At 36.6% G+C, this 24,524-nt stretch overlaps 2 protein-coding genes across 9 annotated transcripts in view; both read left to right on the top strand.

The window, feature by feature from the left end:
• LOC133621564 (endosome/lysosome-associated apoptosis and autophagy regulator family member 2-like) overlaps positions 1–5,143 on the top strand; it is a 39,459-nt gene extending 34,316 nt beyond the window's left edge. For both annotated transcript variants that reach the window (XM_061983669.1, XM_061983671.1), the window contains 2 exons: positions 1,114–1,276; positions 4,869–5,143. In XM_061983669.1, the coding sequence (XP_061839653.1) occupies positions 1,114–1,276; positions 4,869–4,940 (235 nt within the window). In that variant the 3' untranslated portion in view covers positions 4,941–5,143. The remainder of the gene's footprint in view (positions 1–1,113; positions 1,277–4,868) is intronic.
• A 1,741-nt stretch (positions 5,144–6,884) lies between these two features.
• LOC133621992 (tetraspanin-9) lies at positions 6,885–21,499 on the top strand. 7 transcript variants are annotated; one of them, XM_061984492.1, is made up of 9 exons: positions 6,885–7,065; positions 7,534–7,569; positions 11,241–11,321; positions 11,396–11,587; positions 16,259–16,333; positions 16,406–16,507; positions 18,822–18,953; positions 21,092–21,175; positions 21,243–21,499. In XM_061984492.1, exons 3-9 carry the CDS (start codon positions 11,259–11,261, stop codon positions 21,312–21,314), a joined length of 720 nt encoding a protein of 239 aa, XP_061840476.1. In that variant the 5' UTR covers positions 6,885–7,065; positions 7,534–7,569; positions 11,241–11,258; the 3' UTR covers positions 21,315–21,499. The 7 variants fall into 7 exon arrangements, with proteins under 7 accessions (XP_061840476.1, XP_061840475.1, XP_061840479.1 ...); XM_061984491.1 differs by having other exon boundaries at positions 7,520–7,569; XM_061984495.1 differs by having other exon boundaries at positions 7,517–7,569.
• The last annotated feature ends 3,025 nt before the right edge of the window (positions 21,500–24,524 follow it).

The following is a 24,524-nucleotide window of genomic DNA, read 5'->3' as shown; positions in this document are numbered from 1 at the left end:
TTTACAAGTCTTATATAAGTGTTATAATGAAGGCAACACATGATGTAAGTGTCTATATTAGCCTACTTTTAAAATTACTTTAAAAGTCTTATATAAGTGTTATAATGAAGGCAACACATGATGTAAGTGTCTATATTAGCTATATTAGCCTACTATCAAAATGACTTATCAAGTCTTATATAAGTGTTATAATGAAAGCAACACATGATGTAAGTGTCTATATTAATCATATTAGCCTACTATCAAAATTACTGTGTGTCGCAGGCTGACGCAAATCTTCAATTTTTATAGCTCCTGGAAATGACTGTCTCAGAATGGTCAAAGGTGTAGATGTTTGTGTTCAAGTTAAAGTAAACGGCAGGCTGTCTTCTTCTAATGGATTTATTGCAATCTTTGCAAGCTGGGTAACATTTGCTGTCGTCTGGAACAACATGGCACACCAACAACTATCATAAATTCAGCCAATATTACATACAGATAATGCAAGTATGAATTAAATACACAGAGAACTTAAGTAAAGGAAATTAAATGAGCTCAAATATAGCTACAAACATAATGATGCAATATGTACATACAGCTAGCCTAAATAGCATGTTAGCATCGATTAGCTTGCAGTCATGCAGTGACCAAATATGCCTGATTAGCACTCCACACAAGTCAATAACATCAACAAAACTCACCTTTGTGCCTTCACGCACAGCATACAACGTTTGGTGGACAAAATGAGACAAAGACGGAGTGGCATAAAACAGGTCTTTTTGTGGCAGCGTCGAAGAAAGTCATACATGTAAACAAACTGTTGCGTCACAGTCCACGCGGCTACGGTGAGTTCAAGGACCACCAAAACTAGTAGGACAAATGCTCTCATCGGCGAAACATGTTTGATATAAACAGTGTTATTTCCAACAATTAGGAAGGTTTGTGTCATGTTTGTTCTCCCACAGAAAATATATTAAAACAAAAATATATTTTTCCCAAATTTTTTTCCATTTTTATGCTTTTTTAAAAATAAAAAAAAAGCTCCAGGGAGCCAGATGGGCGGCGCTAAAGAGTCGTCCCCATACTTTTGTCCACGCCTCTGCTGGGTCATGTGACCTGCTGTGTGTCCAACAGGCTGGAGTACAAATACTCACGTCTGGTGATGACGGCCAACAAGGAGTGCGAGCTTCCTGCTCCCGACAGCTGTGGCCTGGATGAGGGGGAGGAGCCTGATGACGACGCCGTTTACACCCGAAAGCCATCCCTGCTGGGGAAGCTCCGCGCCATCGCCAAGAAGGTCTGCATATGTACACATTAGTTATACTTCAATTATAACCACACTGGAAGGAGATGTGGTTAGGGTCAAAGTGGTTTTCACTGAGGGCCACATGGCAGTTATGTTTGGCCCCAGAGGGCCGCTTCTGACAGTGAATACTATTATTACACTATTTTTTTAATGCATTTTATTAGTAGATTTTTTCAAAACTAAAATGTAAAAAAAAAATATGGTAAGTTGCAATAATTTCACCTCAAAATGTAGTGTATATTACTGGAAATGGAAAAACAGTAATGCTGTTTTAATGGTAAAAAAAAGCAGCTCAGTTGCCGGAATTTTACTATAAAATGTACATTTGTTTTTTTTACTGTAAATTTGAAAAAATGCAATTTTACAGTAAAAATTTGGAATCTGAATGAAATCTATTGCTACTTTTACATTGCACAATTTGATGGATAACTTACTTTAAATTCATCATTATTAGTATTTATTTCTATTTTTTTTTAAATGGTTTGAATGTTTTTGCATAATTAAACGATATTTAAGTTAACATAATTTGCGATTACATGGAGTACTTTTTTTTTTTCTCCCAAAATAGAAAGAAAGAATACATTTAGTAGGTTGCAATAATTTCCCCTCAAAATGTAGTGTACAGTAATGCTGTTTTTATGGTAAAAAAAAAAAAAAAAGGCAGCTCAGTTGCCAGAATTTTACTGTAAAATGTACGTTTGTTTTTTTTACTGTACATAAAAAAATTGCAATTTTACAGTAACATTTTGGCACCTGAGCTGCCAGTTTGTTTGTTTTTTTTTTTTTTACTACAAATCAACAAGTGTAGATTTTTCGGTGTATTACTGTAATTGCCAAAACGGCACCACAGTTTATTACAGTAAAAAAGTACTGTTTTTTTTCCAATTAGAGAAAAATGCTGTAAAAACCACAGTAAATTTCACAATTTGACCATGAAATCTATTGCTACTTTTACATTGCACAGTTTGATTGATAACTTGCTTTAAATTAATCATTATTAGTTTTTATTTCTATTTAAAAAAAATGGTTTGAATGTTTTTGCATAATTAAACAATATTTAAGTTAACATAATTTGCGATTACATGGAGTACATTTTTTTTCTCCCAAAATAGAAAGAATGAATACATTTAGTAGGTTGCAATAATGTCCCCTCAAAATGTAGTGTATATTACTGTAAATGGAAAAACAGTACTGCTGTTTTTATGGTAAAAAAAAAAAAAAGGCAGCTCAGTTGCCAGAATTTGACTGTAAATTTTACTTTTGTATTTTTACTGTACATAAAAAAATTTGCAATTTTACAGTAAAATTTTGGCACCTGAGCTGCCAGTTTGTTTGGGTTTTTTTTTTTTTACCACAAATCAACAAGTGTAGATTTTTCGGTGTATTACTGTAATTGCCAAAACGGCACCACAGTTTATTACAGTAAAAAAGTACTGTTTTTTTCCAATTAGAGAAAAATGCTGTAAAAACCACAGTAAATTTCACAATTTGACCATGAAATCTATTGCTACTTTTACATTGCACAATTTGATGGATAACTTGCTTTAAATCCATCATTATTAGTAGTATTTATTTATATTTAAAAAAAATGGTTTGAATGTTTTTGCATAATTAAACAATATTTAAGTTAACATAATTTGCGATTACATGGAGTACATTTTTTTTTTCTCCCAAAATAGAAAGAAAGAATACATTTAGTAGGTTGCAATAATTTCCCCTCAAAATGTAGTGTACAGTAATGTTGTTTTTATGGTTAAAAAAAAAAAAGCAGCTCAGTTGCCAGAATTTTACTGTAAAATGTACGTTTGTTTTTTTTACTGTACATAAAGAAATTGCAATTTTACAGTAAAATTTTGGCACCTGAGCTGCCAGTTTGTTTGGGTTTTTTTTTTACCACAAATCAACAAGTGTAGATTTTTCAGTGTATTACTGTAAATGCCAAAATGGCACCACAGTTAATTACAGTAAAAAAAAAAGTACTGTTTTTTTCATTGAGAGAAAAATGCTGTAAAAACCACAGTAAATTTCACAATTTGACCATGAAATCTATTGCTACTTTTACATTGCACAGTTTGATGGATAACTTACATTAAATTCATCATTATTAGTATTTATTTCTATTTTTTTTTAAATGGTTTGATGTTTTTGTATAGTTAAACAATATTTAAGTTAATATAATGTGCGATTACATGGAGTACATTTTTTTTCCTCCCAAAATAGAAAGAAAGAATACATTTCGTAGGTTGCAATAATGTCCCCTCAAAATGTAGTGTATATTACTGTAAATGGAAAAACAGTACTGCTGTTTTTATGGTAAAAAAAAAAGGCAGCTCAGTTGCCAGAATTTTACTGTAAATTGTACTTTTGTTTTTTTACTGTACATAAAAAAATTTGCAATTTTACAGTAACATTTTGGCACCTGAGCTGCCAGTTTGTTTGGGTTTTTTTTTACCACAAATCAACAAGTGTAGATTTTTCGGTGTATTACTGTAATTGCCAAAACGGCACCACAGTTTATTACAGTAAAAAAGTACTGTTTTTTTCCAACTACAGAAAAATGCTGTAAAAACCACAGTAAATTTCACAATTTGACCATGAAATCTATTGCTACTTTTACATTGCACAATTTGATGGATAACTTGCTTTAAATCCATCATTATTAGTAGTATTTATTTCTATTTAAAAAAAATGGTTTGAATGTTTTTGCATAATTAAACAATATTTAAGTTAACATAATTTGCGATTACATGGAGTACTTTTTTTTTTTCTCCCAAAATAGAAAGAAAGAATACATTTAGTAGGTTGCAATAATTTCCCCTCAAAATGTAGTGTACAGTAATGCTGTTTTTTACTGTAAATAAAAAAAACTGCAATTTTACAGTAAAATTTTGGCACCTGAGCTGACAGTTTGTTTGTTTTTTACCGCAAATCCACAACTGTAGATTTTTTGGTGTATTACTGTAAACGCCAAAACGGCACCACAGTTTATTACAGTAAAAAAAAAAGTACTGTTTTTTTCATTTAGAGAAAAAGGCTGTAAAAACCACAGTAAATTTCACATTTTTACCACTATTGCTACTTTTACATTGCACAGTTTGATGGATAACTTGCTTTAAATTCATCATTATTATTAGTATTTATTTCTTTTCTTTTTTTAAATGGTTTGAATTTTTTGTATAATTAAACAATATTTAAATTAACATAATTTGCGATTACTTGGAGTACTTTTTTTTTTCTCCCAAAATAGAAAGAAAGAATACATTTACCGTAGTAAGAAAAGTTACAGTACTTTATTGATACATATGATTTCCAGGCTTTCCAGGGCCAAAACAAATGAAGTGGCGGGCCACATCTGGGCCCCGGGGCCTTGAGTTTGACACCTGTGGGTTATTAGCAAGTCAACCTTGAATCTCCATTGGAACATTTCTTTGTTGAGTTTGCATGTTGTTGGCGTGAGTTTGGGTGGATGGTTGGTCTTGTGCGCCCTCTGGTGGCTGCTTATAGAAAAGCGTCAAATGAGCAGAGTCTTTGTACCTTGACTAATGTGCATGTTGTGATGAAATGCTTCAATGGTGTCTTCCAGCACGGAGGAGGAGACAGCAGCGAGTCTGTGCAGCTCAACAGTTCCCATGCAGACCGCTGGGTCCTGGGATAGGACTTTGCTGACATCATCAATCCAATACTTGATTAGGTTTGATACACCTCAGATGACAAGTGACAAAACACTGGACCAGCTCTATCTCTCGCTCTAAAAATATATATATGTTTCTTTTGTACATTTTTATTTGGGGTTTCTGTTGAGTCATGTATTTATAATGATGTTTATTAACTTTTATTAAAGTCCTATATGTCTTTAGACATTCTGTGTTGTTTTCTTGACGCCTTTATTACAAAAGCCAAAAGCAGTGACGTTGTCACGTTGTGTAAATGGTAAATAAAAAGAGAATACAACAAATCCTTTTCAACTTATATTCAATTGAATAGACTGCAAAGACAAGATATTTCATGTTCACACTCACAACTTAATTATTTTTTTGCAAATAATCATTAATTTAGAATTTAATGGCAGCAACACATTGCAAAAAAAGATGTCACAGGAGCATTTTTACCACTGTGTTACATGGCCTTTCCTTTTAACAACACTCAGTAAACCTTTGGGAACTGAGGAGACACATTTTTGAAGTGGAATTCTTTCCCATTCTTGCTTGATGTACAGCTTAAGTTGTTCAACAGTCCGGGGGTCTCCGTTGTGCTATTTTAGGCTTCATAATGCACCACACATTTTCAATGGGAGACAGGTCTGGACTACAGGCAGGCCAGTCTAGTACCCGCACTCTTTAACTATGAAGCCACGCTGTTGTAACACGTGGCTTGGCATTGTCTTGCTGAAATAAGCAGGGGCGTCCATGATAACGTTGCTTGGATGGCAATATATGTTGCTCCAAAACCTGTATGTACCTTTCAGCATTAATGGTGCCTTCACAGATGTGTAAGTTACCCATGTCTTGGGCACTAATACACCCCCATACCATCACACATGCTGCCTTTTACACTTTGCGCCTATAACAATCCGGATGTTTTTTTTCCTCTTTGGTCCAGTTTCCAAAAACAATTTGAAATGTGGACTCGTCAGAACACTTTTCCACTTTGTATCAGTCCATCTTAGATGAGCTCAGGCCCAGCGAAGCCGGCGGCGTTTCTGGGTGTTGTTGATAAATGGCTTTGGCTTTGCATGGTAGAGTTTTAACTTGCACTTACAGATGTAGCGACCAACTGTAGTTGCTGACAGTGGTTTTCTGAAGTGTTCCTGAGCCCATGTGGTGATATCCTTTACCCACTGATGTCGCTTTTTGATGCAGTACAGCCTGAGGGATTGAAGGTGCGTAATATCATTGCCTACCTGCAGTGATTTCTCCAGATTTTCTGAACCTTTTGATGATATTACAGAGCGTAGATGGTGAAATCCCTAAATTCCTTGCAATAGCTGCTTGAGAAATGTTGTTCGTAAACTGTTGGACAATTTGCTCACGCATTTGTTGACAAAGTGGTGACCCTCGCCCCATCCTTGTTTGTGAATGACTGAGCATTTCATGGAAGATGCTTTTATACCCAATCATGGCACCCACCTGTTCCCAATTAGCCTGTTCACCTGTGGGATGTTCCAAATAAGCATTCCTCAACTTTCTCAGTCTTTTTTGCCACTTGTGCCAGCTTTTTTGAAACATGTTGCAGGCATCTAATTCCAAGTGAGCTAAAATTTGCTAAAAATAACAAGGTTTTCCAGTTGGAACGTTAAATATCTTGTCTTTGCAGTCTATTCAATTGAATATAAGTTGAAAAGGATTTGCAAATCATTGTATTCTCTTTATTTACCTAAGCTGCAGTATCAAGCTTGTCCACCAATTTAAAACAAGCCGTGCTAAAGTCAAAAGTGAGCACTTCCAGGAGGACATGAAAACATGTCACCCGATTTGCATGATTTGACAAGTTTTGTGGTAGTTTAAAACGTATAAATGAAGATTTGAAACAACTTTAAAAAAAAAAAAGATCAGACAACTCGGTTCCGGTCGTCACGCGCACATCTTCCTCCGCCATGTGCTCCGCCCCCCGCCTCCTCCTCTTGTAGTCGTGCTGCGGCCATCGGTGAAACTTTGCAAGCCTCTCAGTCGTCTACGAGCGCGACGTTTCTGTTGTAAATTAACTTTTCCCAGAAACACAGCATGTGAAAGACCCAGGGATTGAAGCAGTTTGCCGAATTATGACTTTTACTTCATAGCGCGGTGAGTAAGTAGTCCCTTTTTTCTACTCTTCTCGTGTCGTGATTTTTTTGTTATGGCATTAAATCAGACAATGGCCTTCAACAAAGTGCTCCAACGGGGTCCTAAAACTTAATTCAGGATATTTTATAACTTATAACAAGCCTAGAGGGTGAGTTTTTGTAAAGCGGCGACTGTTTATATTGTCCATGAAGCGCCGACGTATTTAAAACAGGCTTGATGTTGAGTGACGTCACAATACGGGGTTTTGTTATGCTAAAGTTAATGACGTCATGTTTTGATAATTCCCTTATGCTCAAAGTCATGTCAACACGTTTACTGCTATCTTAACTTATTCAAACTACTGTCAACAAACGCTTAAAACAAGTAAAGTAAACTCCAAATACCAATTTAATGACGCAAAAGTACAGTTTTTGTCACATTAAGCTCCAATGCCCGCCATAAAACAAAATAGCAGCTTCTGTGTTCCAGGTGGTCCACTTCAGCTTTGTCGTCGTCTTCCACTTGGTAAGTTGTCTTCATCCCTATTCAAATTATTTTTATTATTGCTCATACTTCCAACTTTATTATTATTGTTATTATTTTTATAGTTCTCTTAATAGACAGCCACACACCTTGCAGTCTTAAATAACGTGGTATGTGAAATATGCTAACTGTTAGCATGTTTACGTTAGCATGCTCACGTTAAAGCGCTAAGCTCTATTATTATTTTTATTATTTCTATAGTTCTGCACGTTTCTCTAATAGACATCCACACACCTTGCAGTCTTAAATAACGTGGTATGTGAAACGTGCTAACTGTTAGCATTTTTACGTTAGCATGCTAACGTTAAAGTGCTAAGCTCTATTATTATTTTTATTATTTCTATAGTTCTGCACGTTTCTCTAATAGACAGCCATACGCCTTGCAGTCATATACCGTGGTATGTGAAACATGCTAACTGTTAGCATGTTTACGTTAGCATGCTAACGTTAAAGCGCTAAGCTCTATTATTATTTTTTTATAGTTCTGCACGTTTCTTTAATAGACAGCCACACACCTTGCAGTCATATAACGTGGTATGTGAAACGTGCTAGCTGTTAGCATTTTACGTTAGCATGCTAACGTTAAAGTGCTAAGCTCTATTATTATTGTTATTATTTTTATAGTTCTGCACGTTTCTCTAATAGACATCCACACACCTTGCAGTCTTAAATAACGTGGTATGTGAAACGTGCTAACTGTTAGCATTTTTACGTTAGCATGCTAATGTTAAAGTGCTAAGCTCTATTATTTTTATTATTTCTATAGTTCTGCACGTTTCTCTAATAGACAGCCATACGCCTTGCAGTCATATACCGTGGTATGTGAAACATGCTAACTGTTAGCATGTTTATGTTAGCATGCTAATGTTAAAGCGCTAAGCTCTATTATTATTATTTTTATAGTTCTGCACGTTTCTCTAATAGACAGCCACACACCTTGCAGTCATATAACGTGGTATGTGAAACGTGCTAGCTGTTAGCATTTTTACGTTAGCATGCTAACGTTAAAGTGCTAAGCTCTATTATTATTTTTATAGTTTTGCACGTTTCTCTAATAGACAGCCATACACCTTGCAGTCATATAACGTGGTATGTGAAACGTGCTAACTGTTAGCATGTTTACGTTAGCATGCTAACGTTAAAGCGCTAAGCTCTATTATTATTGCTATTATTTTTATAGTTCTGCACGTTTCTCTAATAGACAGCCACACGCCTTGCAGTCTTAAATAACGTGGTATGTGAAAAATGCTAACTGTTAGCATGCTTACGTTAGCATGCTAACATTAAAGCGCTAAGTGCTATTATTATTATTATTTTTATAGTTCTGCACGTTTCTCTAATAGACAGCCATACACCTTGCAGTCTTACAACGTGGTATGTGAAACATGCTAACTGTTAGCATGTTTATGTTAGCATGCTAAAATTAAAGTGCTAGCTTTTTGAGCTAATTTTGCCACCGTTTACCCTTGAGTCATATAACTTGGTATGTGACACTGCTAGCATGTTGATGTTAGCATACTTACATAAACATAACTTTTTAGCTACATTTACGTTGTTGTTTTTTCCAATTACACAGCCGTACACCTTAGTCATATAACCTGGTATGTGACACATGCTAACTGATAGCATGCTAACATTAGCGTGATAAACTTTTCGCGCTTTTCGCGTTTTCTCTCTCTAATTCCCCAGCCATACACCTTAGAGTCATATAACTTGGTATGCGACACAAGCTAACTATTATCACGCTCACGTTAACGTACAAGCATGCTAACATTAGCATGCTAACTTTTTCATCTAATTGTACAGTTTGTTTTTCTATTTCCGCAGTCATACACCTTGCAGTCTTAAATAACGTGGTATGTGAAATGTGCTAACTGTTAGCATGTTTACGTTAGCATGCTAAAATTAAAGTGCTAGCTTTTTGAGCTAATTTTGCCACTGTTTACCCTTGAGTCCTATAACTTGGTATGTGACACTTGTTAACTGCCAGCATGTTGATGTTAGCATACTTACATAAACATAACTTTTTAGCTAAATTTACGTTTTGTTTTTTTTCCCAATTACACAGTTGTACACCTTAGTCATATAACCTGTTATGTGCTAACTGATTGCATGCTAACATTAGCATGATAACTTTTTGCGCTGAATTTGCAACCGTTTACTCAAGAGTAGCTAATTGTACTTTTTTTCCCCCTCTTTCTCTAATTCCTTACATAAAAGTGCTAACATTTAGCATAAGTGTTAACATTAGCATGATAACAGTTTGCATGTTTCATATACCAAGTTATATGACTCTAATGTGTATGGCTGCGGAAATAGAAAAAAAAAACTGTACAATTTGATGAAAAAGTTAGCATGCTATCGTTTGCATGCTAACAGTTACCGAGTGTCACATCTTAAGTGATATGACTCTGGGCTAAACCGTTGCAAAACTAGCTCAAAAAGTTAGCATGCTAATGTTAGCATACTTGCACACTAACGTGAGCGGGATAATAGCTTGTGTCACGTACCAAGTTATATGACTAACTATTATCCCATGCTAACATTAGCATGCTAACTTTTTTGAGCTAGTTTTGCAAGGGTTTACCCCAGAGTCATATCACTTAAGATGTGACACTCGGTAACTGTTAGCATGCAAACGATAGCATGCTAGCAAGCTCACCTTTTCTTAACTTTTTTATCTAATTGTACAGTTTTTTTTTCTATTTCTGCAGCCATAAACCTTGCAGTTTTAAATAATGTGGTATGTGAAACATGCTAACTGTTAGCATGTTTACGTTAGCATGCTAACGTTAAAGTACTAGTTTTTTTAGCTAATTTTGCCACCGTTTACCCTTGAGTCATATAACTTGGTATGTGACACTTGTTACATACACATGTTAACTGATAGCATGCTAACATTAGCATGAGAAATTTTTGAGCTAGTTTGGCAACGGTTTACCCCAGAGTCGTATCACTTAAGATGTGACACTCGGTAACTGTTAGCATGCAAACGATAGCATGCTAGCAAGCTCACTTTTTCTTAACTTTTTCATCTAATTGTACAGGGTTTTTTTTCTATTTCCGCAGCCATACACCTTGCAGTCTTAAATAACGTGGTATGTGAAACATGCTAACTGTTAGCATGTTTACGTTAGCATGCTAACGTTAAAGTGCTAGTTTTTTTTAGCTAATTTTGCCATCGTTTACCCTTGAGTCATATAACTTGGTATGTGACACTTGTTACATACACATGTTAACTAATAGCATGAGAAATTTTTGAGCTAGTTTGGCAACGGTTTACTCCAGAGTCGCATCACTTAAGATGTGACACTAGGTAACTGTTAGCATGCAAATGTTAGCACTTATGCAAAATGTTGCTTACTTTTTCATCTAATTGTACAGGGTTTTTTCTATTTCCGCAGCCATACATCTTAGAGTCGTATAACTTGGTATGTGAAACATGCTAACTGTTATCATGCTAATGTTAGCACTTATGCTAAATGTTAGCAATTTTATGTAAACATGCTACTATTTCAGGCTAGCTCTGTAGCTCATTTTGGACAGTTGCACCTAAAACGCACAGATTCAGACGTCTTCAAAAGATGGTCCGGGGCACAGATAGCAGCAGGCCCAGGGAATGTTCTAGTTAATGTTATCATGCATTCCTGCAGGTCCTGAAGATTGCCGCCATGGCTCGCGGCTGCGTCTGCTGCGTCAAGTACATGCTCTTCCTCTTCAACCTTCTCTTTTGGGTAAGAACCGCACTCTCCGGGAATCGAACATTGTCACCCTCAGCGGGAAGTGACGGGCGGTGGGTGTGTTTCAGCTGAGCGGGTGCGGCCTGCTGGGCGTGGGCGTGTGGTTGTCTGTGTCCCAGGGCAGCTTCGCCACGCTGTCGCCCTCCTTCCCGTCGCTGTCCGCCGCCAACCTCGTTGTCACCCTGGGCACCGTCGTCATGGTGACGGGCTTCTTGGGATGCCTGGGCTCCATCAAGGAGAACAAGTGCCTGCTGCTGAGCGTGAGTCTTGCCACATTACCCAGCATGCATCACAACACTGCAGTTATCAAATGTCATCTTGGCAAGGTTTTAGTTATCAGTATAACATATAGTGTATTATAATATTAATAATAGGGGCTTCAACTTATATTATATTAAAGTAATAATATAATATAGATTTATAATTCTACAAACCTCGTTTCCATATGAGTTGGGAAATTGTGTTATATGTAAATATAAACGGAATACAATGATTTGCAAATCATTTTCAACCCATATTCAATTGAATGCACTACAAAGACAAGATATTTGATGTTCAAACTGATAAACTTTATTTTCTTTTGGCAAATAATAATTAACTTAGAATTTCATGGCTGCAACACGTGCCAAAGTAGTTGGGAAAGGGCATGTTCACCACTGTGTTACATCACCTTTTCTTTTAACAACACTCAATAAACGATTGGGAACTAAGGAAACTAATTGTTGAAGCTTTGAAAGTGGAATTCTTTCCCATTCTTGTTTTATGTAGAGCTTCAGTCGTTCAGCAGTCCGGGGTCTCCGCTGTCGTATTTTACGCTTCATAATGCGCCACACATTTTCGATGGGAGACAGGTCTGGACTGCAGGCGGGCCAGGAAAGTACCCGCACTCTTTTTTTTACGAAGCCACGCTGTTGTAACACGTGCTGAATGTGGCTTGGCATTGTCTTGCTGAAATAAGCAGGGGCGTCCATGAAAAAGACGGCGCTTAGATGGCAGCATATGTTGTTCCAAAACCGGTATGTACCTTTCAGCATTAATGGTGCCTTCACAGATGTGTAAGTTACCCATGCCTTGGGCACTAATGCACCCCCATACCATCACAGATGCTGGCTTTTGAACTTTGCGTCGATAACAGTCTGGATGGTTCGCTTCCCCTTTGGTTCGGATGACACGATGTCGAATATTTCCAAAAACAATTTGAAATATGGACTCGTCAGACCACAGAACACTTTTCCACTTTGCATGAGTCCATCTTAGATGATCTCGGGCCCTGAGAAGCCGGCGGCGTTTCTGGGTGTTGTTGATAAATGGCTTTGGCTTTGCATAGTAGAGTTTTAACTTGCACTTACAGATGTAGCGACCAACTGTATTTAGTGACAGTGGTTTTCTGAAGTGTTCCTGAGCCCATGTGGTGATATCCTTTAGAGATTGATGTGGGTTTTTGATACAGTGCCGTCTGAGGGATCGAAGGTCACGGCCATTCAATGTTGGTTTCCGGCCATGCCGCTTACGTGGAGTGATTTCTCCAGATTCTCTGAACCTTTTGATGATATTATGGACCGTAGATGTTGAAATCCCTAAATTTCTTGCAATTGCACTTTGAGAAACGTTGTTCTTAAACTGTGACTATTTGCTCACGCAGTTGTGGACAAAGGGGTGTACCTCGCCCCATCCTTTCTTGTGAAAGACTGAGCATTTTTTGGGAAGCTGTTTTTATACCCAATCATGGCACCCACCTGTTCCCAATTAGCCTGTTCCCCTGTGGGATGTTCCAAATAAGTGTTTGATGAGCATTTTCTCAACTTTATCAGTATTTATTGCCACCTTTCCCAACTTCTTTGTCACGTGTTGCTGGCATCAAATTCTAAAGTTAATGATTATTTGCAAAAAAAAAAATGTTTATCAGTTTGAACATCAAATATGTTGTCTTTGTAGCATATTCAACTGAATATGGGTTGAAAATGATTTGCAAATCATTGTATTCCGTTTATATTTACATCTAACACAATTTCCCAACTCATATGGAAACGGTGTTTGTATATAAAAAAAATTGTGCCATTCATTTCAATGGGAATTTCATAACAATTTGGGAAAAGAGGGAATTTTTGGGAAAATGGTAGAAAACTTGAATGGTGTTGGAATTTTTCAAAACGGTCAAGAAATATTGACGTAGTAACATTTTTAATTGAGAAATGGTATGACAGAATTTCGGGAAAACCGGGAATTTTTCCAGTTCAAAAAACAAATTTGTTTTAAGAGATTAAGAGGAATGATTTGACGGTGGAACGGTTGAAGTGGGTTGAAAAATGTGGAAGGAGTAGTCGACAGAAAAAAGGGTGGAATTAGGGTTCGAAAAAATGGGAATTGTGAGAATTCCTGGAATCTTTTTGAATTTGGAAAAATTATAGTTTGAATGTCCAGGATGAGTGGAATATGCTGAAGGTGGAATGGTTTGAATCAGTTGAAAAATGTGGAAATGGTGGAAGTTTGAAAAATGCTCAATCCATTTTGAAAGGGGAAATGTCCCTAAAAACTGGGAATTTTTAGGAAATCCGGGAAATATTTTTATAATTGTTGGAGAGAACATCCTAAACAGGCTGGATTTTTTTGAAGTTGAAACTGTTTCAATTAAATAAAAAAATTAGGAATTGTGCAATAAAAAAAAAAGTCCCATTCATTTCAATGGGAATTTCATTCAAACGTGGGAATTCCGGGAAAAGAGGGATTTTTTGGGAAAATGGTAAAAAACTTGAATGGTGTTGGAATTTTTCAAAACGGTCAAGAAATGTTGACGTAGTTAAATTTTTAATTGAGAAATGCTATTACGGAATTCGTGGAATTTTGGGAAAACCGGACAAAAAAACCGAAGGTTTTTTGTCCGAATTAAGAGGAATGATTTGACGGTGGAACGGTTGAAGTGGGTTGAAAAATGTGGAAGGAGTAGTCGACAGAAAAAAGGGTGGAAATAGGGTTCGAAAAAATGGGAATTGTGAGAATTCCTGGAATTTTTTTGAATTTGGAAAAATGATAGTTTGAATGTCCAGGATGAGGAGAATATGTTGAAGGTGGAATAGTTTGAATCGGTTGAAAAATGTGGAAATGGTGGAAGTTTGAAAAGTGCCCAATCTATTTTTAATGGGGAAAACATCCCTAAAAACTGGGAATTTTTTAGGAAATGCGGGAAATATTTTTAGAATTGTTGGAGAGCACATCATTCCTAAACAGGCTGAATATTTTGAAGTTGAAACGGTTTAAATTGTATAAAAAATTGTGCCATTCATTTCAATGAGAATTTCATGAAAATTTGGGAATTTTGGGAAAAGAGGGAATTTTGGGGAAAATGGTGAAAAACTTGAATGGTGTTGGAATTTTTCAAAACGGTTAAGAAATGTTGAAGTAGTAACATTTTTAATTGAGAAATGGTATGACGGAATTCCTGGAATTTCGTGAAAACCGGGAATTTTTACAGTTAAAAAAACTTTATTTTAAGAGATTAAGAGGAATGATTTGACGGTGGAACGGTTGAAGTGGGTTGAAAAATGTGGGAGGAGTAGTCGACAGAAAAAAGGGTGAAAATAGGGTTTGAAAAAATGGGAATTGTAAGAATTCCTGGAATTTCTTTGAATTTGGAAAAATTATAGTTTGAATGTCCAGGATGAGTGGAATATGTTGAAGGTGGAATGGTTTGAATCGGTTGAAAAATGTGGAAATGGTGGAAGTTTGAAAAATGGCCAATGCATTTTGAATGGGGAAAATGTCCCTAAAAACTGGACATTTTTAGGAAATCCGGGAAATATTTTTATAATTGTTGGAGAGAACACTACGGAGCCCCTAAAGGGACATTGGGGGGGGGGAGAATGTTATAATTTTTATTTTTTTATTTTTTTTTAGACATGTATCTCGTGCGCACGAGAAACTTTTTATAAATGTATTTAAAAAAATAACAATTTTTTTTTTTTTTTTCCTAGACATGTAACTCGTGTGCACGAGATACATGTCTAAAAAAAAAAATAAAAAAAAATAAATAAAATGTATTTAAAAAAAATTCTCCCCCATTTCCCTTTAGGGTCTCCGTAGAACACAATTCCTAAACAGGCTGAATATTTTGAAGTTGAAACGGTTTAAATAAAATAAAAAAATTAGGAATTGTGGAATAAAAAAAAAAAAATGTCCCATTCATTTCAATGAGAATTTCATAAAAATGTGGGGATTCCGGGAAAAGAGAGTATTTTGGGGAAATTGGTAAAAAACTTAAATGGTGTTGGAATTTTTCAAAACGGTCAAGAAATGTTGAAGTAGTAACATTTTTAATTGAGAAATGCTATTACGGAATTTCGGGAAAACCAGGAATTTTTCCAGTTGAAAAAACAACTTTGTTTTAAGAGATTAACAGGAATGATTTGACGGTGGAACGGTTGAAAAATGTGGGAGGAGTAGTCGCCAGAAAAAAGGGTGGAAATAGGGTTTGAAAAAATGGGAATTTTTTTGAATCTGGAAAAATGATAGTTTTGAATGTCCAGGATGGGTGGAATATGTTGAAGGTGGAATGGTTTGAATAGGTTGAAAAAAAATTGTGGCAGTTTGGAAAATGGCCAATTAATTTTGAATGGAAATAAATGTCCCGGAAAACCTGGAAATCTGGGAATTTTTGGAATTTGTCAAGGGAAAGCCCGCCATTCCCGAATAGGCTGAACAGTTTGAAGTTGGAACGGTATGAATGGGATGAAAAATGTGGAAGGTAGAGCGCGCCAAAATCTGGAGAAGATGAATGTTGGTGTAGAAAACCATGTGTGAATGTTTTGGAGCATCCACACAATAATTGAAACATTTTTTTTAATGACCAATTTTATATTCTGCATTTTTTCACACCCTACATATACTGGAAAACATCCTTTTTGTCCTAAAAATATGTTTACAATTTCTTCCTCCAGTTCTTCATTGTTCTGTTGATCATCCTCCTGGCCGAGCTCATCCTCCTCATCCTCTTCTTCGTCTACACCGACAAGGTAGCGAGAGCTCGTTTGGCGGAGTGCACTTGAACGCAACGCGTACTTCAGTCCCTCCTTGTGTCCCGGCAGGTGAGCGACAACGCCAGGCGGGACCTGAAGGACGGGCTGGTTCTTTATAACACGGACAACAACGCCGGGCTGAAGGAAGCCTGGAATACCATACAGGAGGAGGTAGGAGTCAGATACTAGGAGTATCCCGATCTGATAGTGATATCAATCTGATATCGGTAAAAAAACAATATGGGATTGTCCAAAATAAGTTGCACTTTGAGTATCTAGTCAATAGAAAAGCGCTATATAAATCTAATCCATTATCATTATTAAGTCATTTACAAAAAGTAAACATGGTAATAGGCTACAAAAGAGCTAGCAGCTACACAACAGATAAGCACGCAATAGCACATGAGCTAGACATATGTAATGAGTGTCCTGAATTAAACAATGTTGCAGTCTAAAACCACATTTTTGCGGCATAGTGCTGGTAGTTCTGTGCTGTAAAACTACATTTAATGTTCAGAAAATACAAAACTAGAGTGCAGCTGAGAGTGCACGGATAAAACAAAACCAGTGCAGCAAGGAAGTGCACAGGAAGCAGGGAAAGCTAAGCATAAAGAAGCAATCGCAGACCAACATGAAACAATGTTCCAGAACGGTGAAGCTGGCATACGTAGCCCTCTGATTAGTGATCAGGCAAGTGTCCTGATCACCATTCAGAGGCAGGTGTGCTCAATCAGCGCTCCCAGCAACGACGAAACCAAAGGAGGAACACGGAGCCGAAACAGAAATAAACACTAACTTAAAAAAACATAAACAAGTCAAAGCTGTCAAGAGCGATCATGACATATTTGCCAAAATAATAGAATAGAATAGAAAGTACTTTATTGATCCCTGGGGGAAATTCAGCACCACAGTTCGCTCACAATAGACAATAAATACTTAGGTATTTTTTACATGTGAATAATATAAATACAGTCTATTACACAGCATTATTCACATGTGAATAACATAAATAGAGTCTATTATACAGCATTATTCACATGTGAATAATATAAATACAGTCTATTATACAGCATTATTCACATGTGAATAATATAAATACAGTCTATTATACAGCATTATTCACATGTGAATAATATAAATACAGTCTATTATACGGCATTATTTACATGTCCATCCATCCATCCATCTTCTTCCGCTTATCCGAAGTGAATAACATAAATACAGTCTATTATACAGCATTATTTACATGTGAAAAACATAATTACAGTCTATTATACAGCATTATTCACATGTGAAAAATATAAATACAGTCTATTATACAGCATTATTCACATGTGAAAAATATCAATACAGTCTATTACACAGCATTATTCACATGTGAATAGTATAAATACAGTCTATTATAAAGCATTATTCACATGTGAATAATATAAATACGGTCTATTGCACAGCATTATTCACATGTGAATAATATGAATACAGTCTATTATACAGCATTATTTACATGTGAAAAACATAAATACAGTCTATTATACAGCATTGTTCACATGTGAATAATATAAATACAGTATTATACAGCATTATTCACATGTGAATAATATAAATACAGTCTATTATACGGCATTATTTACATGTGAATAACATAAATACAGTCTATTATACAGCATTATTCACATGTGAATAACATAAATACAGTCTATTATACGGCATTATTCACATGTGAACAACATAAAAGTATATAAATATCAAATAATTATAGTTTTTAGTTACACATGCAAATTATCCAGTAACAAACGTGTCTGCATCATGAGCTCAACTTAATTGTGGCCAGTGATAAAACATTACTACTCCACTCCAGCTTAAAGACAGCTTTAGTTCATTTCTGACGGTTATTAAAAAAATGGTCTGTATTTATTGTATGTAGCACTTTGCTAAAGCTGAAACATTACTCGAAGCACTTTACATTATACATGACATTCACCCATTCATACACACAATTCACACACGTGAATAATACGTGTTTTTCATACCTACCATTGTTCTCTGTATGACTTATTTCCCTTGATCAAACCTTTCTAAATGCCACACTACAAAGTATTACAAGTAGTTATGAATCCTGCTAATAACGTATCAGTCGACACTTAAGTTACAATATCGCCAGTGGAAAGTTCTCGGTTAGGACGCCGCTTGCAGTCTGTGGAACGCTCTCCCTGACCACCTGAGGGCACCACAGACTGTGGATGCTTTTAAAAAATGCTTAAAAACCCTTCTTTTTTATTAAAAAAAACAAATTTTTTTAGATATATGCATACTAGTTGTAGCTATTAAGCTGTTCTAGTTTTTAATTGTATTTATTTGTATTATCTTTTTTTTCCCCAATACACTAGAGGTTCAATGTAAAGTGCTTTTTTTTTTTTTTTTACAAATAAAATCTATTATTATTATTAGGTAAAGAGCAAAGAATAAAGCTGTGGTGTGTTCACAGTGGCACTGCTGTGGCGTGATGAGCTACAACGACTGGTACGCAGCCCAGCAGATTAGCGTGGTCCCTGACACCTGCTGTCAGATCATCCATGCAGGGTGTGGCCGCAACGCTTCCAATGCCTTCTGGACACGGGTTAGTATACAGCCAGTCAGGTGCCTAATGTAGGCCATAGTGTTGTACTAGTATAGTTCCACGATACTAACGAATCCTATTCGGTACTATACCGCCTCTAAAAAGTACCGGTCCCCCCAGCCCCCGCTTCCCGTCTTCGTCACGTTGTGTCATTGCTGGTTTCACGAGCAGAGGAGCATGTTCGGCAGCGCACACACACAGAGTACTTACAAGCAGAGACAGTGTGTAGACAGAAAAGGGAGAATGGACGCATTTTAGTGTAAAAAGTAAAGATAAAAGTGAAGTTATAATGCTGAAACACCCTCAGGAAGAGGTGCTTTAAGACATGGCTAGCTAGTTAGCGGCTAACATTCATCCACAGTTGGCAGTGTTTTAGTTACTTCTAAATCACTAATCCTCGTCTCCATGGCGACAAATAAAGTAAGTTTCTTACAAGTATTATTATCACTGCAGGACGAGGAATAGCTAAACATGCTTCACTACACACCGTTGGAGGATACAATAGCTCACCGGCGTCACAATGTAAACAAACGCCATGGGTGGATCTACACCTGACATCCACTGTAATGATACCAAGTCAGGGGGGTATCTAGTCGATACTACTATGATTATATCGATATATTTTTTCCCGTTTAAAAAAAAAAGTATATTATGTTTATAAACTCAGTAAATACACATGATGACTTTGAATATGACCAATGTATGATCCTGTAACTACTTGGTATCGGATTGATACCCAAATGTGTGGTATCACCCAAAACTAATGTAAAGTATTAAAGAAGAGAAGAATAAGTGATTACATTTTAACAGAAGTGTAGATAGAACATGTTTGTGTACAAAATAATAGGTGTATAAATGACACAATATGTTACTGCATAGACTAATTAGGAGTCTTTGTTTGTTTACTTACTACTAAAAGACAAGTTGTCTAGTATGTTTACTATTTTATTATTTATTTATCTAAATTGCAATAATAAACATGTTTAATGTACCCTAAGATTATTTGTTAGAATAAAGTTAATAATGCCATTTTATTGTGGTTCCCTTTATTTAGAAAAGTATCAAAATACATTTTGGTATCGGGACACACACACACATATATATATATATATTTATACAGGTGGAATGTAACGAGAAAAAGTTACAATATTGACACTAATAAGACAAAGGTTGTATTTTCTTTAAAGTTGTCATTGCTAAAACAAAAACATTTTTTCAATCAAAATCAATGACCTATTTAAGGCTCTAATTACTTACTTAATTACACATCAAATATTCCACTTTGAAATTTCACTTTTAATTTAAGAAAAAATGCTATATATATATATATATATATATATATATATATATATATATATATATATATATATATATATATGTATATATATATATATAAATATATATGTGTATATATATATATAGCATTTTTTCTTAAATTAAAATTGTTTTAATTTAAGAAAAAATGCTATATGTATATATATATATATATATATATATAATATGTATAAAAAAAAAATATATAAATATATATGTATGTATATATATATATATATATATATATATATATATATATATATATATATATATATATATATCATTTTTTCTTAAATTAAAGAACCCTGTTTTTTATGGCAAAAATACAAAACATGCAACATTTTCCCCAAAAAAATATTTCAAAGTGGAATATTTGATGTGAAGTAATTAAAGCCTTAAATAGGTCAATCATTTATAACAACATTGATTTTGATTCATTTTTATTTTTTTTGAGCAATGACAACTTTAAAGAAAAAACAAGCTTTGTCTTATAAGTGTCAATATTGTAACTTTTTCTCCTTACATTTCACCTGTATGCTCTTTTATTACACTTTTTTTGTTTCTTTCAGTATTTTTTTAAAATGTTCCATGGGGCCCTAAAAAATTAGCTGCTGGCTGCAAATGGCATTAGGGCCGCACTTTGGACACCTCTGATATACAGTAGAGGGTCTTTGACTGTTTTTTTTTTTCACAGTACTGTAAGTCCTTCATAACACAGCAGAGCTCTCCCATTACTTTATTCATAACTCCCATTTAGTGAAGATTTGGCCAAAGTTTATTAAGATGACTGGAATCGTGTGTGTGACCATGCAACATCATGTCAGGGCTGCTACGAGAAGGTGGAAGAGTGGCTGGATGACAACAAGCACCTGCTGGGAACCATCGCCATGTGTGTGCTGGTCGTTCAGGTGAGCACGCCTCACGTTGACGCCTCGCCGCCGTGACGGCGTTTTAACCACCTGTGGTCCTGCACAGCTCCTGGGGATGGCCTTCTCCATGACGCTGTACCAACAGATCCACCGCGCTGCCAAGAAGTACGAAGCCTGACGAGGTTCCTGCGCTCATTTCAAACACTTAAAAACCCTGGTACATTTCAAATATACACATAAAAATATGTATGTTGAAAGTAATACAACATGCATACATTTATTGTTAGCGCTTGTAGAGTTTTTATACCAAAATGTTGTTTGTGTCCTGATATGTTCTATTAAAGCAGACACCTCTCCAAACAATCCTGTCCCTTTTAAAGAGAGAAGTGCCCGATATGTTGTCCCCTGAGGGCCACAGACTCATTTTCACTTTCAACACCAGTACAATGTTGTGGGGAGGCGTGGCCGGCAGACCGACAGCGAGGCAGGGCACGCCCACTGCAAGATGGCGGCGATTCACGCACCTGATATCATTTACGGCGTCGATACCGGCGCGCCCAGCCTCGCCGCTGGCCCGCCGGCCACGCCTCCTCGCCGCCATCTTGGAGTGGGCCCCGGCGTGCCCTGCCTCGCTGTCGGTCTGCAGGCCACGCCTCCCCACAAATGTATAGATTTTTTTTCAAAGAACTCGAAAATGTAATTGCTGTGAAAGTTTTGTGTGAAAGCTGAACTGAAATGCTAACAGTTAGCATGTTGGCCAGATAGCATCAAGTAACAAAAAATATGAGCAAAATGAGCTGAAAACTCTAGCAGTATTTTGCTAACAATAGCATGCTTACAGTTAGCATTAGTGAAATACAAACATTTCTGACGCTGAGTTGCATACCTGCTAAATTAGCTATAAAAAAAACCATCTAGCATGCTAACGTTGGCATGCTAAAATGCTAACTAACGCATGCATCAGGTACCAAAATATATTACTGAGGTGTGTACGTTAAAATTGTTTAATATGCTAGCCTGTTGACGTTAGCATGCATCAAGTACCAAATTAGAACCGAGGTGTGTACCTATAAAATATGCTTTTAAAAAGCCAGCATACTACCGTTAGCGTGCTAAGAAGTATCATTAAAAAAGTAACAAAATATTTGACCGTGAGGTGTATACCTGCTAACAGTTAGCACGTTGACCAGATAGCGCCAAGGAACAAAAAAATGTGCAAAATTAGCTAAAAACTCTAGCATGTTAACATGCTAATAATAGCATTCTTACAGTTAGCATTAGTGAATAACCAAAATAATTAACAAATAATTTTAACATGTTAAAATGCTAACTAACACATACATCAGGTACCAAAATATATTACTGAGGTGTGTACGTTAAAATTGTTTAATATGCTATCCTGTTGACGTTAGCTTGCATCAAGTACCAAAATAGAACCGAGATGTGTACCTATAAAATACGACCATGAGGTGTATACCTGCAAAATTGTGTGTGAATGTTGAGGCAAAGCCGAACTGAAATGCTAACAGTTAGCACGTTGACCAGATAGCGGCAAGTAACAAAAAATTAGCTACAAACTCTAGCATGCTAACATGCTAACAATAGCATTCTTACAGTTAGCATTAGTGAATAACCGAAAATAATTAACAAATAATTTTAACATGTTAAAATGCTAACTAGCACATGGGTCAAGTACCAAAATATATTAATGAGGTGTGTACCTGAAAAAATAGTTTAAAATGCTAGTCAGCTAACCGTAGCATGCATCAAGTAGCTTCAAAAAAGCTAGCATACTACCGTTAGTATGCTAACATGTATTATTCGAAGAGAATCAAAATTAATTACTGAGGTGTGTACGTTAAAATTGTTTACTATGCTAGCCTGTTGACGTTAGCATGCATCAAGTATCAAAATAGAACCGAGGTGTGTGCCTATAAAATACTCTTTTTAAAAAACTAGCATACTATCGTTAGCGTGCTAAGAAGTATCATTAAAAAGTAACAAGATATTTGACCCTGAGGTGTATACCTGCAAAATTGTGTGTGAATGTTGAGGCAAAGCCGAACTGAAATGCTAACAGTTAGCACGTTGACCAGATACCAAGTAACAAAAAATTAGCTAAAAACTCGAGCATGCTAACGTGCTAATAATATCATTTTTACAGTTAGCATTAGTGAATAACTGAAAATAGTTAACAAATAATTTTAACATGTTAAAATGCTAACCAGAGGTGGGTAGAGTAGCCAGAAATTGTACTCAAGTAAGAGTACTGTTACTTTAGAGATTTATTACTCAAGTAAAAGTAAGGAGTAGTCACCCAAATATTTACTTGAGTAAAAGTAAAAAGTATGTTGTGAAAAAACTACTCAAGTACTGAGTAACTGATGAGTAACATACACACACACACACACACATATATATATATACACACATATATATATATATATATATATATATATATATATATATATATATATATATATATTAGAGATGCGCGGATAGGCAATTATTTCATCCGCAACCGCATCAGAAAGTCGTCAACCATCCGCAATCCACCCGATCTAACATTTGATCAGAACCGCATCCGCCCGTTGTTATATATCTAATATAGACGATGCAAGGCATTAGTGAGGTTATAAAGCTTTTGCCTGTTAAAGAAAGGAGACTGATCCAATGCAGCACAGACATTCGCGTGCCACGCTGTCACGACCCAGACGCACACCAGTGCGCAATCATATGGGAGCCGCGCTGAGCGCACCTCCAAGCGCGTCTCGCTGCCGGCGACGGCCGGGTATATGGGCCCGACGCTCCAGCGCCATCCATCTTCAGGGCTAGTTGATTCGGCAGGTGGGTTGTTACACACTCCTTAGCGGGTTCCAACTTCCATGGCCACCGTCCTAGCTGCTGTCTATATCAACCAGGGTGAGCCCCACCCCTTTCGTGAGCGCACTGCGCGCGGAGTGACCCCTGTTACGCGCCCCCGGCAACAGGGGTGGCGGGCAGGTAAGCTGCGCGGGCTGAGCGCGCGGAGTGACCCCTGTTACGAGCCCCCGGCCACGGGGGTGGCGGGCAGGTCAGCTGCTTACCTGCTGCGCGTGACGCCGGCCGCGGCGAAGGCGGACGAGGCGGGGTGTCGGTGCGGTGGGCGCGGTGGTGACCCTGGACGTGCGTCGGGCCCTTCTCGCGGATCGCCTCAGCTACGGCTCCCGGTGGGGCCCTCTCGGGGGAAGGGGCCTCGGTCCCAGACCCCCGGCGAGGCGTCCCTTCTCCGCGCCGTAAAAGTGTCCATCTCTTTTTTTTTTCTTCTGTTGTGGCATATGCTGCAGGTGCCTGCTCGTTTTTCGTATGTGGGTAACAACATTTAACTATGTATATATATTTCCGAATT

This window comes from Nerophis lumbriciformis, linkage group LG25 (genome assembly GCF_033978685.3).
Source record: "Nerophis lumbriciformis linkage group LG25, RoL_Nlum_v2.1, whole genome shotgun sequence".
Classification (NCBI taxonomy): domain Eukaryota; kingdom Metazoa; phylum Chordata; class Actinopteri; order Syngnathiformes; family Syngnathidae; genus Nerophis; species Nerophis lumbriciformis.
The sequence above is the reverse complement of the archived record's forward strand: the minus strand, read 5'-3'. Positions and strand labels throughout refer to the sequence as shown.

Coding starts and splice junctions, on each gene's coding strand:
- LOC133621992 (XM_061984497.1), top strand. CDS start 11,259: ATGGCTCGCGGCTGCGTCTGCTGCGTCAAGTACATGCTCTTCCTCTTC. Junction 11,322..11,395: donor TCTTCAACCTTCTCTTTTGG/GTAAGAACCGCA, acceptor GGTGTGTTTCAG/CTGAGCGGGTGCGGCCTGCT. Junction 16,334..16,405: donor TCTTCGTCTACACCGACAAG/GTAGCGAGAGCT, acceptor GTGTCCCGGCAG/GTGAGCGACAACGCCAGGCG.